The sequence below is a fragment of the Molossus molossus genome, unplaced genomic scaffold (genome assembly GCF_014108415.1).
Source record: "Molossus molossus isolate mMolMol1 unplaced genomic scaffold, mMolMol1.p scaffold_m16_p_13, whole genome shotgun sequence".
Lineage (NCBI taxonomy): Eukaryota > Metazoa > Chordata > Mammalia > Chiroptera > Molossidae > Molossus > Molossus molossus.
Window position 1 is genome coordinate 47,802,980 of NW_023425348.1, and position 15,572 is coordinate 47,818,551.

At 38.3% G+C, this 15,572-nt stretch overlaps 2 protein-coding genes across 2 annotated transcripts; both read left to right on the forward strand.

The window, feature by feature from the left end:
* Positions 1-8,268: 8,268 nt before the first annotated feature.
* Positions 8,269-9,213, forward strand: LOC118628337 (olfactory receptor 51F2-like). The gene has a single exon (XM_036259219.1). The coding sequence runs from the start codon at positions 8,269-8,271 to the stop codon at positions 9,211-9,213; it is 945 nt and encodes a 314-aa protein (XP_036115112.1).
* Positions 9,214-12,674: 3,461 nt separating this feature from the next.
* Positions 12,675-13,625, forward strand: LOC118628553 (olfactory receptor 51F2-like). The gene has a single exon (XM_036259535.1). The coding sequence runs from the start codon at positions 12,675-12,677 to the stop codon at positions 13,623-13,625; it is 951 nt and encodes a 316-aa protein (XP_036115428.1).
* The last annotated feature ends 1,947 nt before the right edge of the window (positions 13,626-15,572 follow it).

Genomic DNA, 15,572 nt, shown 5'->3' on the forward strand with positions numbered 1-15,572 from the left:
GAAATAAAGTATTTATATTCAGTCATAGGATGTCATACAACATCCTTTAAAGTTCATGCCTGTAATGGCTGACATGGATGGTCACACTGAATCAGGAAATGGAAAAGCAGAATTCAGGGCTGGGAGTCTTACAAGGCAAATCATAGTGCAGGTTCTGAAAGAAACAGAAAGTCTGAAATAGGAGCGTGTACCCTGAGGCATGTCTAGTAATCTAGGGTTAATGTATTCAACCAGTAGAAATAAATCTAAGACAAGCAAACAATAATAAAAACAAAATATGGTTGCTGCATCAATGGTTGTTCTATTTAGGCCACTATTTACAGAAAAATAATCAGGGCCCTACAACTTCTACTGACCCTCCATGGTCTGATAAAAGTCTAACTTTTCACTTTTCCTGGCTCCAGCCATGTCAAATTATTAGCAGTTCTCCTACTCTGTTGATTTGGACAACACCAACCATTCGATTTCAGTGAATAAGGAAATGCAGCTCTTTCTTATCTCTCTCATTCAAATTCTGGCTATTCCTACTTATTATTCCTATTTATCCCATCCCTCTCTGCTCTTATCATGTCTTGTATATGCTTCCACAAACATTCTTCATTCATTATTACAAAACTATTGTATACACACTATATATCTGTTAATAAACAAGATCTAAGGGTGCACCATTGAATATAATAGACATAACCCCAGATATTACAAAGTTCAGTGAAGGATATAGTTAAGTATATGAGAAATTACAATACTGTGTTATAGTTACTTTAAAATGGGAATTAATAGAGATCTTTGCTGCTGAAGGACCAATAGTATTGGTATCACCTGAAAGCTTATTAGAAATGCAGAATATTAGATGTATTGAATCATGCTGTACATTTTTGCAAGATACCTAAGGGACTCATGTGACAATCATATTTGAGAAGAACTCATGTAGATCATATACGTGTTGGGACAACCTAACCCTGTGTGGTCAAGGGAGGCTAATCAAATATAATTGCTAAAAGAAATCTGAAAAAAAAAAAAAAAAAAAACTAATTAAGCATCCTTCTTGGCATAAAAAGCCGTGCCAAGAATTATAGCCTTGCAAAGATCTGCTATATGGAAAAAGGTGGTGAGGTAACTATTTCCAGGGGAACTAGGGGGGAGGGCAGTGGGGTGTTTTATCCCATAGGCAGACTGAGCACCATATTAGGAAACCACACAGCAGGGCAACTGCAAACAAACGCAAAACAAATCAAAGCAAAATAAAAATTATTCAGCTTAGTTAATTTGTCTTCAATTTTGAAATCAGAAAACTTAGAAAAATGATTTTAATTATAATACAAATGCAAATTTATGTCAATAGACTTTCTTTTGAGTTTCATTTGAGGCAGAATTGAGGACTCAATAAACACCGATTGAGACAAGACTCAGAGGTGAGCAAAGCACGCCATGTTCAGGGAACTAGAATTGAGTTCAACAGTGTTGAAGCAGAGAAAGGGAAAGGACTGCTCTCAGGTTCAGAGGGGCTGCAAGGTCAGGTTCCTCGGGGACTGGAAGCCAAAGGATTAGAAACAGGGCGATGTCCTGATCAGATTTGTTTTATTCTAATAGTTGCGTTTTCTATCAGAAGTGTGAACTCCTTGAGGGTAGAGACTACTTTTCCTCCCATGTCCAGAGCATAGTATCTGACACATACTAGGCACTAAATGATAATTTACGAAAATTACTATATTAATGAAAAACCTAATAGTAGGACAATTAAGAACCATAAATAATAATGCTTAATGACATGTTTTGAATATGTACAAAGTGTATTATGCTAAGATTTTCCATGGATTAATATTGGCTCATTTTATTTATTATAGAAAACAAATCTATAAATTAGATATAATTATTTCCCCCATGTAAAAATGAAGAAATGGAGGTAGAGTGGTTGCATATTTAGCATAAATTCATATGTTTAGTGAAGAAACAGAGCTTTGGACCCTGGTTGTCTGGTTCCAAATACTTTGAGTTTAACCAATGCTATGTTAGTTGGGTAGGTAAATGCAGGGTAGGTATTCAAGATATTCATGCCTGGGGCAGGCCAACTAGAAAAGACACTCTAGCAGACAAAATGAACATTGCTCATCATGCCTTTTGTGTATGTATCCACTGATTATTAGGTCTGGAGTGGTGAATTTTTTAAATTCCTTGGGTTTTCTCTGGAAAGGAGACTGAGGTTCTGCTAACATCTCTGGCAGCCTTGCTCACGGACCAGCACTATTTGGATTGGAATCAGATTGGATCATCAAGATCTTCACATTTTCATCTCTGTACCAAACCTGGACATCTCCTTATGCTTTTGTGTCTTGGAAGCTTCCATTTGACTTGTTCAGTTTCCCCATGGAGTCTCATACATTTCATGGCAAATTTATCTCAGGCTGCACAAATATCCCCCCCAAACACTGAAGTGCTTTCTGGGGGGAAGACTATGTTTCTATTCATCCAGAAACTACCTAAAGATGATAGCATATTTGATCAGGTTCTTGATAAATTTCTGGAAAGGAATGTGTCTAGAATCTTGTAACAGGAGAAAAAAACCAAACAGGACAGTTAAGGTCTCTGCTCTTTGGCAATGTTAGTGGAAATAGTTACCCCCGCCTCCGCCCCCCGGCCCCTTTCTAACCAGCAGACCTTTGCAAGGCAATGTAAATCTTGGCACAGCTTCTTATGCTAAGAAGTATGTTTGATTGGTTATTCTTAAAACTGAGCAACCCTCTCAGTTCACCACTAACTGCCAAAGGCTGTATTAATAGACAAAGGCTAAAAGCTATTTATGAGTTTCCATAGTTTTAGCAGAAACTATCTGTCAAACATGCATAACATCTCTACCACAGAGATAAATGTTCTGGTTTCAGTGTTAGGCCAATTATCAGAGCAGCCTAGTGCTTGCAAGGGACACACAAGAGACTTGGAAAATTTTGCAGTCTTTTTTAGTCACTTCTCCCTTTTAAAAAAATAGACTTAATTCTTTAGAGATATTTTTAGGGTCACAGAAAATTGAGTGGAAGGTACACAGATTGATCATATATTGCCTGCCCCACACATGCATAGCCTCCCCTATTGTCAACATCCCTAGCCAGAGAGGTTTATTTGTTACAAATGATGAACCTACATTGATGAATTATCATCACTCAAAGCCCACAGTTTACAACAGGGTTCACTCTTGTCTTGTGCATTACATGGGTATGGACAAATGTATGATGACATACATTGATCATTCTAGTATCACACAGTTTCCATTGCCTTAATAACCTCAGTGCTTCCTCTCTTAATTCCTACCTCCCCCCAGACCCTTGCAACCACTGATCTTTCTACTGTCTCTGTAGCTTTGCCTTTCCAGAATGTCATACAGTTGGAATTATATGGTATTTTGCCTTTTCTTACTGGTTTCTTTCACTTAGCAACATGCATTTAGGTTGCTTTTATGTCTTTTCATGGTTGGTATCTAATTTATTTTTTTTATAGTATCAACAATACAACTAAAAATGGTAGCTAATTTCTTTTTAACACAGGAAATATTTCATTGTCAGGATGTATGATAGTTCATCCATTAACCTACTAAAAGATATATCAGTTGCTTTCAAGTTTTTGGCAATTATGAACAAAGCTGCTGTAGACATCCATGTGCAATTTTTGTATAGATATAAGTTTTCAACTCATTTGTAAGAAACCACCAAACTGCATTCCAAAGTGGCTGTACCATTTCACAATCCCACCAGCAATGAATGAGAGTTCCTGTTGTTCCATATCCTCACCAGCATTTGGTATTGTCGGTGTTCTGGATTTTGGCCATTCTAATAGGTATATAAGTGATATCTCATTGTTGTTTTAATTTGCATTTCCCTAATGACATACAATGTGGAGCATATTTTTATATGCTTATAACTTCCTTTTAGTTGAGCATTTCCTACATCTGTGCACAAGTTAGTAACAACACCCAAGATATTCACAATGCCCAGGAAAGGTCTTGGGCTCTGAACCATATAGTATCTCATAGCCTCAGTGAATGTAGTCACTCAGCAGCTCTGCTGTATGGGTTCTATGTCTTTCCATTGCTGTGCTACTGGCAAATGAGTAGGGAACAAACTGATGGGAAATTCAGAGCACTTTTGCACTATGCTTTGCACTTTGATTTATAGCTGCTCAGAGGTCAGATGGCTCTTGAATGAGAACTGGAATCAGTTTATCTCAGGACTCTCCTTTGGGGAAATGAGAGTGAAACTAAACTGTTTGGGGCACAAAGGATTAGCAGGACACTGCTGTGTAGAGTTCTCTCCTAGGAATTTGTGTTTCTGTTGGGTATCTCTCATCTGACAGCTTCTGGGTTCTTTATAAAGGCTTTCTTTCTCAAATCTGATAGCTTTCCTTTCCTGAGAACTCCCTGCGGGTTCTCCTGGCAAAAGAGAATCTCTTTGGAGATGGTTTAAGGAGGCAAGACTGATGAGAGACTGTTTCCCCAGCTTTACAACTTTCTTTCTGGCTGTAAAGACTCCCTGCTTCTGTCTGAGATGACTCTTCAAAGAGCAGGGGCCAGAATCAAGTGAATTCCCTCTATAGACCCAAGAATTCTTCTTTGCATGAGGTCAGTATTTAAGTTCATCAAGGTCTTTTCTGAATACATCAGAGACTGTAAAATCTTCAGGTACTTTATAAAACCAACAGTTTTGAGGAAATTAGTAACCTTAGTAGTATGTATGCAACACATTTACATATTATATATATTCATATATGACATCAATTTATTTTTATTAAAATTTTTTTTTCTTTATTGATTTTAGAGGGAGAGGAAGGGAGAGGGGGAGAGAGATAGAAATGCACCCTGCATGCCCCTCACTGGGGATCTGGCCCACAACCTGGGCATGTGCCCTGACCGGGAATCGAACCGGTGACCTCTTAGTGCATGGGTCGACGCTTAACCACTGAGTCACACCGGCTGGGCATGACATCAATTTAAAAACAACTTCTGTATTGTTCAAAATAGTCATTAAAATATAAACTGCAGTCATGAAGTCAATTGACGGTTTTTAAAAAGTTGAATTTCTTTTTAAGTAAGGAGTGGCAAAGCATGAGGTTTGAAGTCGGAGAGAAGAATTCTTCTAACATGACTCCTCCGAGCCTTGGTTTTCTAATCTCAGTTTTCTCATCTGTAAAAAGTAGCTAATAATACCCAATGCATCTTTCTGTGATAGTGATGGGTAGGATATTTAAGTCATAGCCCTGGAAGAATTCTCCTTGGGAGAGAAAAAAACATTTAAATATATCTTTCCAAGAACACTTATTTAATATTTGCTTATTAGTTTTACTGCAAAAACCAGGGTGGTTTTAGAATGATAAAATTAAAAACAAAAAACGAAAGCTATTCCTGCTCACAAGCTTTACTAATAGAATTCCCTGCATTGGAATAGTTCTACTATTTTCTTTTGATTGTATAAGCTGAACTGAAAAAAGATTCCATGAGAATTATGCAGAGTTGTGGAAAGAATGATCCAGAGAAAGAGATATAATAAATAAAATTGTTGGGCATGTAGGGAGTATTTAATACATTATTACCATTGCTTTTAAAGAGAAGGCTAGCTTGGATACTTAGATAATCCACTGAGGTCTCTTAATTCAGTTGCTATAATAAAAAGACCCTTAACTTGAGAGCCCTCATCTTTAAAATAAACAAGATATACATGAAAGGTCTTTAACACTTCATCTAAAAAAACTCTGTTTTTATCACCATGTATAAATTTGAGCAAATTCCTGGTATCAAGGATAAATACCCAATTAATAAGAATACTGTTACTTTTTCATCCCCTCTTTTAATTTATTCCAATATGGTTATATGACCATTCCATCTAATTTGAGGTGGACATATATCAGGAATCACAATATGTGCCTGATATTAAGTGTCTGGGGTCTACAACTATGACTAGAGGCAATTCATTCATTTATTCAACAGATACTCTTAGATGCTATTGTGTCAGACATTTTTCCTGGCTCTGAGGTCACACGTCTGGGAAAAACTGATAAGATCCTTGCATGTTTCTGGGGGTCAATTTTACCTTAGTGGCTATGCCTCTGCAGTCTTAATAGTAGATACTTCTTTTGTCTTTTCCTTAAATACTGTTATTTTCCAGGGCTGTTTTCTAAGACCTTCTTTATCTTAGATTTTATTACTCCAAGATATTTTCACCAGTCCCGTAAATCCAATCCAGACACCAGTTGGACAGTTCTCAAGACATTATCAGGAGAGCATCACAGAAGTTCTCGAGTATATGTCATAGGTGAAAAAGTGAGGCTTGTCTTCTAACTGGCATCCAAGTGCTCACTCCAAACCCCTGGATTATATTTTTGTTTTGCATTATCTCAGGTCAAGCTTTCCAACCATTAAATTTTTAGTGAGTCCTCAAAAGGCTTTGCTTAAAATTTTTTTTTCTTTATTGATTTTAGAGAGAGAGGAAGGGAGAGGGGGAGAGAGATAGAAACATCGATGAAAGAGAACATCAATTGGCCGCACCCTGCATGCTCCCCACTGGGGATTTGGCCTACAACTTGGGCATGTGTCCTGACTGGGAATTGAACAAATGATCTCTTGGTGCATGGGTTGACACTCAACCACTGAGCCACACTGGCTGGGCTCAAGAGGCTTTCTATATTAAACATTTTTCTCTTCTTTCTTCACATACCTAGAGAAATACCTTTTTGATCACATTTCCTATAACCAATCATTTTCATTAAATTTGAAGCAACTTCTTGTTCATTGAGGATTAGAATGAGACTCACCAGATTAATTTACATGCATATATTTTCTTTCTCAGAGTCATGTATGAACCTTCTTGGAGTACCAGGTCAAATTCTAATTCTGTCCATTGAACCCACTGCCACATTTTGGGTATATACATATTGTATTTGTTGAGAGAAAACATGCATCAATGTTTTAAGGAGGAACACAGGCTTAAAAAACCAAGTATTCTCTCTGTAGATAAAAATAGGGTATCAGAAAAGTAAGTAAAGAATCAATATAGAGAAACCTCTTTGACCCTATAGATTTATGGATCTGGGTGAATACATGCTCATATCCTCAAACAGAGGAGATGGTTTTCAATCATCACATTTCATCTAAATAGAGATGAATCCAGCATCAGTGATGGTTTCTTAGGGAACTCCCTGCCCCAATATATTTCAATGCCCTTTGGAAAAAATGAAACACTGAGAAACATTTGAAATATCTTCTCCAATAGATATCTGAGAGCTTCCAATGAGTTTTATTGTTCTTGTTGAACTAACTTTTAGGCTATCTGTCTTCAGGGATAATTTTTCTTGAATAATATCAGGTTCACAGCAATTACCTGTATAAACATTTTTCTCTCTCTCTCTTTTCTTTTATTCCTCATCCGAGGATATTTTTCTACTTATCAGGTAGAGTGGGAAGGAGGGAAAGAGAGACAGAGAGAAACATCGATATGATAGAGGCACATCCACTGTTTGCCTCCCTCATGACCCCACCAGGGCTAGGGATGAACTGCAACCGAGGTACATGCCCTTGACAGGAATCAACCCCATGACTCTTTGGTCCACTGGCCGACACTCCAACCGCTGAGCCAAATGGCCAAGGCTGTATAAACATTTTTATATCTATCACTAACTGGGTATAATTGCACAATTTTAATTGTTTTTTTTTTTCCCCTAGTATTTTATTTTTATCAATAGCTGTCTTTGTTCAATCAGAAGTATTTTTTCTGGTTGAATTTTCTAAATCTTAATATTATCTTTATTATCTTATTTTCATTGGGTACACAAGGACTTATAAATCTTAATGTCCCCTTAAGGGTTTTTGTCTTGGAAACTGAGAAGTAAAGAAAAGCAGGATGAATCGCCTTTTGTGTTGTTGTATGGTTGCCCAGAAATATCCTATCTCTCCATGAACATAGACTCATAAAACTGGAAAATATATTAACATTATCTATCTAATCTCCTATTTTATACACAAATGAAAATATGCAGAAGCTTATATAAAACGTGTGGGAGTCTTGCTAAAACTCATGTGTCCTCACACAGTTTAGTGATCTGTCTCACCCAAGATTAACTCCAAATCTAAGAAAAGAATAACTTGGTCTGCACTTCCACCGAAGCACAGGAAAAGGTTCACCAGTGATCCTAAATTATATAATATGTAGAGGAGAGTAAAAAATATTTTCTCCCCTATTTTTACAGAATGTGCTTTTCTTTCCATAGGGGAATCTACTTTCTTCACTCATCATGCCATCCTTCAATCAGAGCATCTTCCATCCTGCAGTTTTCTTTCTTACTGGCATTCCTGGTTTTGAAACTTACCATGCCTGGATCTCAATCCCATTCTGTTGTCTGTATGCCATTGCCATCTCTGGGAATGGCATGACCTTGTTTGTCATCATCACTGAGTCGGGTCTTCATGAACCCATGTACTATTTCCTCTCCATGTTATCCTTCACGGACCTAGGGCTGTGCCTTTCCACACTGGTCACCATGCTGGGTATTTTCTGGTTTAATGCTCAAGAAATCAGCTTCAATGCCTGCATTGGCCAAATGTTCTTTATCCACAGTTTCACATTCATGGAGTCCTCAGTACTCCTGGCGATGGCCTTTGACCGCTTCATTGCCATCTGTAACCCACTGAGATACACCACAATCTTAACCAATTCAAGGATCATCAAAGTGGGCTTTGTAATAGTGATTAGGGGAACAGCAGCTCTAGTGCCTTTACTCCTGCTCCTTAAAAACCTGTCCTTCTGCCATAGTCATGTTCTACACCATTCATATTGTTTCCACCCAGATGTGATGAAGCTTTCGTGCACCGACACCAAGATCAATAGTGCATTTGGCTTGGCCATTGTCATCTCTACTGCTGGCTTAGACTCCGTCTTAATTCTCCTCTCCTATGTTCTGATAATCCATTCTGTGCTCAGCATTGCCTCCCCAGAGGAGCGGAAAAAGGCCTTTGGAACATGTGTCTCACATATCAGTGCTGTTGCCATTTTCTACATCCCCATGATCAGCTTGTCACTGGTGCATAGATTTGGGAAGCATGCCCCTCCCCTTGTGCACACTCTCATTGCCAATGTTTATCTGCTTATCCCTCCTGTGATGAATCCCATAATCTACAGTGTAAAGACCAAGCAAATTCGCAAGGCTGTGCTTAAAATATTTCTTCCTAAGCTAATTTAGGAAATATTTAGAGTACCATATCTTCACAAAGTCTTCTCTAACTCATATTTTATCATCCACCAGTGTGAGTTACAACCATACCTTGACAGAGTGTGTTTATATATGCTTTTACTCTATTCTGATGGACTAGCAACTAACTACTTATGCAGAACATTCTTTGAGAGCAGGGACTGTGCATTGGGTACTTCTGGTGCTTCCACAAATACTTTGATGAGCACAGAATAGGACCATGGTTAAAATAGGTCTGCAAGAGAGATAAACCACAGAACTTATATGCATGTATGCATGAACAAAGGTCATGCACAACAAAGCTGGGGACAGGGTGGGGAGGGAGGGGAAGGGGGGACTCAATGGGGGGAAAAGGAGAAACATCTGTAACAAAAATAAATAAATAAATTAAAAAAATATAAAAAATAAAATAGGTCTGCAAGCCTGGATGAATGATGTCATGCTTTGGGGTCCAGAGTCTCACCACCTCTTCAGTATATAGCTATTCAAGAGATATCTGATACAATTTAGATCAGTAGGAAAATCTAGGTTTCAATAATTCTTACATTTAATTGGTAATGATTATTTCTCAAGAATAGATTATTTATTAAGTACAATAAAAAAGAATAAAAATGGCCCTGGCCGGTTTGGCTCAGCGGTTGGAGCGTCGGCCTGCGGTCCAGAGAGACCCGGGTTCGGTTCCCGCTAAGGGCATGTACCTCGGTTGCAGTTTGTCCCCGGCCCTGGTTGGTCGAGCGGGTGGCAGCCACTCGATGTGTCCCTTCACATCGATGTTTCTCTCTCTCTCTCTCTTCCTCTCTCTCCCTCCCGCTCTATCTGAACAAAAAATGGAAAAATTTCCTTGAGTAAGGATAAAAAAAAAAAAAAGAATAAAAATGAATAGAAAAGGTACTTTCCTAATTAAAAAGAGTCCTTTAGGTCTCTTTAGCTGGGCAACTTGGTTCTTTATCTAATCTTGTGGTTGGCAATTATTTCCCCCCTTAAAATAGCCAGTTTTTAAATGGATGTCTTGGCAATCAAAACGTAAGACAGGCACTTGCATTGCAAAAAAGAAAAACCAGCCCTGGCCGGTTTGGCTCAGTGGTTAGAGCATAGGTCTGTGGTCCAGAGACACCAGGCTTCAGTTCCTGCTAGGGGCGTGTTCCTTGGTTGCAGTTTGTCCCCGGCCCTGGTTGGTTGTGCGAGTGGGGGCTACTCGATGTGTCCCTTTCACGTTGATGTTTTTTTCTCTCTCTCTCCCTCCCTCTCTATCTGAACAAAAAATGGAGAAGTGTCCTTGGGTGAGGATGAAAAAAAAAAAGAAAAGAAAAGAAAAACCAGCTGTCAGAAGTCTATACATTTTCATAAATTTTTTTATAGACCTTTGAAACAACTCCCATTCAATACTGATAATAAATATGGTTACTCTGATACAGAATTTGGACGAGTAGGTCTGCTAAGATCTTTTTAGAACATTGAAATTCTGTTTGAGAATATTTCCTAAACTGAGAGTTCTGAATAATAGATATATGATAGCTTAGAGAAAAATTTTGATATTCTTACCATTCAGGTCTCCATTAACACCGAGTAGGGAACTGCAATATGTTATGGAGCCTCGAATAAGGTGCCCAGCTTCCTCAGTTGCTTCAAAAGGAGCTTTAGACATCTGTTCTTCTAAGAAAGGAGAACGATTGAATTCTTAGCTCAGCTATTTTTATTATGTTATTTAGATTTAAATGCTTCAGAATCCCAGGACTTCCATGAGGTGGATCCTGCCCCTGTTTGGCGTTGTCATTTGCTCCACCACTTGAACCCAGGGTTCCAGGCCTACTGAATATGTTATTAGTCACCACTGTTTTTTCTAGGTTCTGTGCACCCTTCTCTCCTGACGAACCTGGGTTGAACTTCCTGCAGGATGAATACATGCTCTTCTGTGCTCTCATCATAAATATGCCCTGATATAATCACCCAGTTTTATGTTTATTTCTCTACTGGGTTTTGGGCATTTAAAGGGAAATGACTTTGTCCTAGTCTCTGTATCACCAGTGAAAAACCCTGGAATATGGTAGATTCTCAAAGTGTTTGTGAAAGAATTAATGAAGCTTTTGTTTATCTATTTCATGGCCGAAGCAAAAATGTTTCTTAAAAAAGTACCAAATCCATCCAAATGATATGGGAGGATACATTTATCAGCTGGATATGGGGGAAGGGTGGGGATCAGGAAATAGCTCCTGCACAGAGTAGGTGTTCTTGTTTCAAATTTTACACTCACAAATTTACTTTTAACAAGACCTTATCAGGACATATGATCAAAGAACTATAACTTTAGCCCCTGCAAAGTAAGTGTAATGAGACAGAAGAGAAGGAAGTTATGAGGGAGAATGGACCCTTGGGAAACTTTGTGCTCTGGGGCCACAAAAACATCCACTAGGAGTTTTCTGATTAAGAGATTTCATGCAGCCTGAGCCACGGCTCCTTATATATGCCATCTGTTGCTGAGTAAAACACCTCCCAGCTCCTCAGGCCCTTTCCTGGAAAACAGGGCAAGAAAGACCACATCTCCATGCTTTGTAAGTACAACTACTACATTCAGGGGAAAAATCAGACTACACACACTGGATCCCTGTAAGAATAAAAGACTTGTTAATTGCAAAGAGCTCTTTCCAACAATCTGTATTTCTGGGCACATCTCTTCTAACTGATGGGGTTTAGTTGATCCATGGGGCATATGTTTTGCTTCTTGGAGCAGGTTGTTAGTGCCTGTGCAATGGATTAGATGTGAGTTTTGGGTTGAGTTACATTTCAAAACCATTCCCTAAGGCCAGCTGTTGTACTGACTCCACCCATCATCCTCATCCTCATTCTCACTCTCACCATTATTAAATGCTTCCTACTATTAAATATAATAGTCAGTATACTAGATGCTTTACAAATGAGGTACTAATTTCAACAGAATTGAAATCTGATGAACCTCAGCTAGTTGGTGACAGATCCAACATTTGAATCTAGATTTGCCTGACCCTGTCACCATATCACTGACTCTGTAATCAAGGAGAGAGATAACTCATAGTTGCCCCCATAGAACTGACAGCATTCTTTAACAGTGGGTTTGAAGTATTATCTTACAAGAAGGACAAAATTACTATCAATAAATGGGGGAGGGGACACAAATGTTTACAGTAAAAGACATTTGAACTTAAATAGATGAATCATTGATCCATTAGTTTGTGTCCAAATTTTGTATTATCATATAATTGTTCATTTCCTATTTTCTGTTCCTTCAAGGAGGTCTTATTTAGCCATTCTATATAAACTCTTTAAATAATACAGATAATAAATTTCATAAATGTTCATCAGATGAAATAATTATTTTCATGTTAAATTCAGAATAAAGAAGGCCTTTTTTTTTTTTTTTTTTTTTTTTTTTTTAATTGAAGGACACTCAACTTAAGATTCTGAAGTTTCAGTTTAACATGTCAACTTTCCAGAACACCACGTCCTCTTCCATCGTTTTCCTGCTCACCGGTGTTCCTGGGCTGGAAGCCTTCCACGTCTGGATCTCCATTCCCTTCTGCTTTCTCTATATAACCGCCCTCTCAGGAAACAGCCTGATTCTCTTTGCCATTGTCACTCAGCCCAGCCTCCACGAACCCATGTATTATTTCCTCTCCATGCTGTCCACCACTGACCTTGGCTTGTCCATATCCACCCTCGTCACTGTATTGGGTATATTCTGGTTCAATGCCAGAAAGATCAGCTTTAATGCCTGCTTGTTGCAGATGTTTTTCATTCAACTTTTCACTGTCATGGAATCCTCGGTGCTGTTGGCCATGGCCTTTGATCGTTTTGTGGCCATTTCCAATCCTCTCAGGTATGCCTCTGTCTTAACTGATCTTAAAATAGCACAGATTGGAGTAGCAATCATCACCAGAGGCACACTGACACTCACTCCTATGGTGCTGCTTCTTAAAAGACTGTCCTACTGCCGCAGCCATGTGCTCCACCACTCCTACTGCTTCCACCCCGACGTGATGAAGCTCTCCTGCACAGACACCAGGATCAACAGTGTGGTGGGGTTGACTGCCCTGATCACCACTGCTGGGGTGGACTCAGCCTTTATCCTCCTTTCTTATGTTTTGATTATTAAGACTGTTCTCAGCATTGCATCCCCAGAAGAAAGGAAGAAAACTTTTGGCACATGTATCTCCCATATTGGGGCTGTTGCTGTATTCTATATCCCACTGATCAGTCTATCCTTTGTCCACAGATTTGGGAAATGGGCCCCCCCTTATGTACATACTATGATTGCTAACACCTACCTGCTGATCCCCCCTGTGATGAACCCCATCATCTACAGTGTGAAGACCAAACAAATACGCAAGGCTGTGCTGAAAATTTTCTATCCTAGTGCAGCAAAAAAGTAATTGGTTCTAGTTTCAAATACTTGAAATGTCTTTGGATTTCAAATAGATTAAATTTTGGACCAGAAATTTTATTTTTCTAGTCTTGGTCATTGTATAGATGAATAAAATGCCGTGCAGAGAGGTTAAAATATTGAGACACATGCTTGGGCTAAAAGCATCCAAAAAGATCACTTCAGTTTAAAGTATAAACTGAAAATTCTTTATCACTGTTTTCCTCATATAACCATAATAATATTAACATTTTTTTCATTAAGATGAAAGAGTTTCAATGACCCAGACACCAATTACTCAGGTTCAGTTTCAAATATGGAATTATTTTTGTAAGAGATACATGTGAATAAAAATTACTGAGTTTTATCATCTGAATCTTGCAAATATAACTGGCGTTGCTCATGATTATGAAATTATTCTTGCTTTTTCCTCTTTGCCCATGACCTCCCTAACCTTTAATATAATAGCTAGTATCATCATCAATATATGTTTTACTGCTATGTTAATAACCTAAAATTTTGGTAAAATATTCTTAATTCTCCCTAGCTCTTCAGGAAAGATTTAAAGCTCAAGCATTCTATGTAAAATAAGCATTCTTAATTCAACTCCAATATGTATAGTTTCTTCAGAAGTACTAAGGTCATGCTTAATGCTTAACAAGTCTGTTTATGGATTTGGCAAATATCATCTAGTAATAAAAACTTTCTTTGAAGTCCCACATGCAGACAGAGTTTAATCTGGATTTATGATGCTGTATTTGAATCCTCTCCTCCAGGAAAGTTAAAGTGGGTATGTTAGCTTTGGCCAGTGTGGTTCAGTTGATTGGAGCATTGTTCTGTACACCAGAAGGTGGCAGGTTCAATTCCAGTCAGGGCACATAACTAGCTTGCGGGGTTTGTTTCTATTCGTGGCATGTGTGGTAGGCCACTGTCTACCTACCTGTCTACCTATCTTAAGTGAGCAAAGATAATGATTCCTTGATCCTGTTGGCAATAGTACCTCTACTAGAACTTCACCTGTGAGAACTTTTGAGCATAAGATGCATGAAAAAGGTGCTAATAGATTCTTTTGTCACCTGAGGTATAAAGCAAATGCCTTTTCTGATCATTTGACTCCAGGTATCAATACCACGAACCTTGCTTCAGCCATATAAAAGACCCCAGGGCAAGCCCCACCAAGGTGATTTCTAGGTATGGAGGAGCTATGTAGAATTTTCCTTCATACCTTAACAGATAGATATGAGACCAGAAAGATATGTGGAGTGGTCTTCTGACCTTTTGGTTGGCTGGTCTGTAGAAAGCTGAGCACACAACCTAGTGAATGTTTTTTTTTTTTTCTGGTACAAATAGAACACACAGCAGAATTCTGAACAGGGAAGAGGGAGGCTTTGGTTCCTCTCTAGAATTCTTCTTTTGACTTTTGTTTATATTAAAAACATAAAGTTAAACGAATGCATTCACTGTTTACTTGGTGCTTAACTTACAGAATCCAAAGGTCATAAGATCAGTAGTACTGGGAATGTGATGTGCAGCATGATGACTACAGTTAATACCGTTATATGGTGCACATGGAAGCTAAGAGATAAATCCTAAGAGTTCTCATCACTAGAAAACAAACCAACAGATTCTTCTCCTTTTTCTCTATTTACATGAGATAGTGGATTTAACTAAACTTATTGTGGTAATAATTCCACAATATATGTAAGTCAAATCTTTATGCTGTACACTTTAAAATTATACAATGATATATGTCAATTATAGCTCAATAATACTGGAAAAATAAAGAGTTTGCCTTTCTAGGCCTCTGGAAGTAGATAGTCTGGTTTGAAAGTGAGAGTCATACCCAAATGTTTTGCCAAATGTAAAAGCTAAAAATAAGTGGCTGTGTGTCCTATGCAGAGACCCCAGAATGTGTTTGTGGTGGGAGGAGATCAATTCTATATAAATAAATCTAACC

What these genes read in the sequence shown, in the direction of transcription:
- LOC118628337 (XM_036259219.1), top strand. Translation starts at nt 8,269, where the DNA reads ATGCCATCCTTCAATCAGAGCATCTTCCATCCTGCAGTTTTCTTTCTT.
- LOC118628553 (XM_036259535.1), top strand. Translation starts at nt 12,675, where the DNA reads ATGTCAACTTTCCAGAACACCACGTCCTCTTCCATCGTTTTCCTGCTC.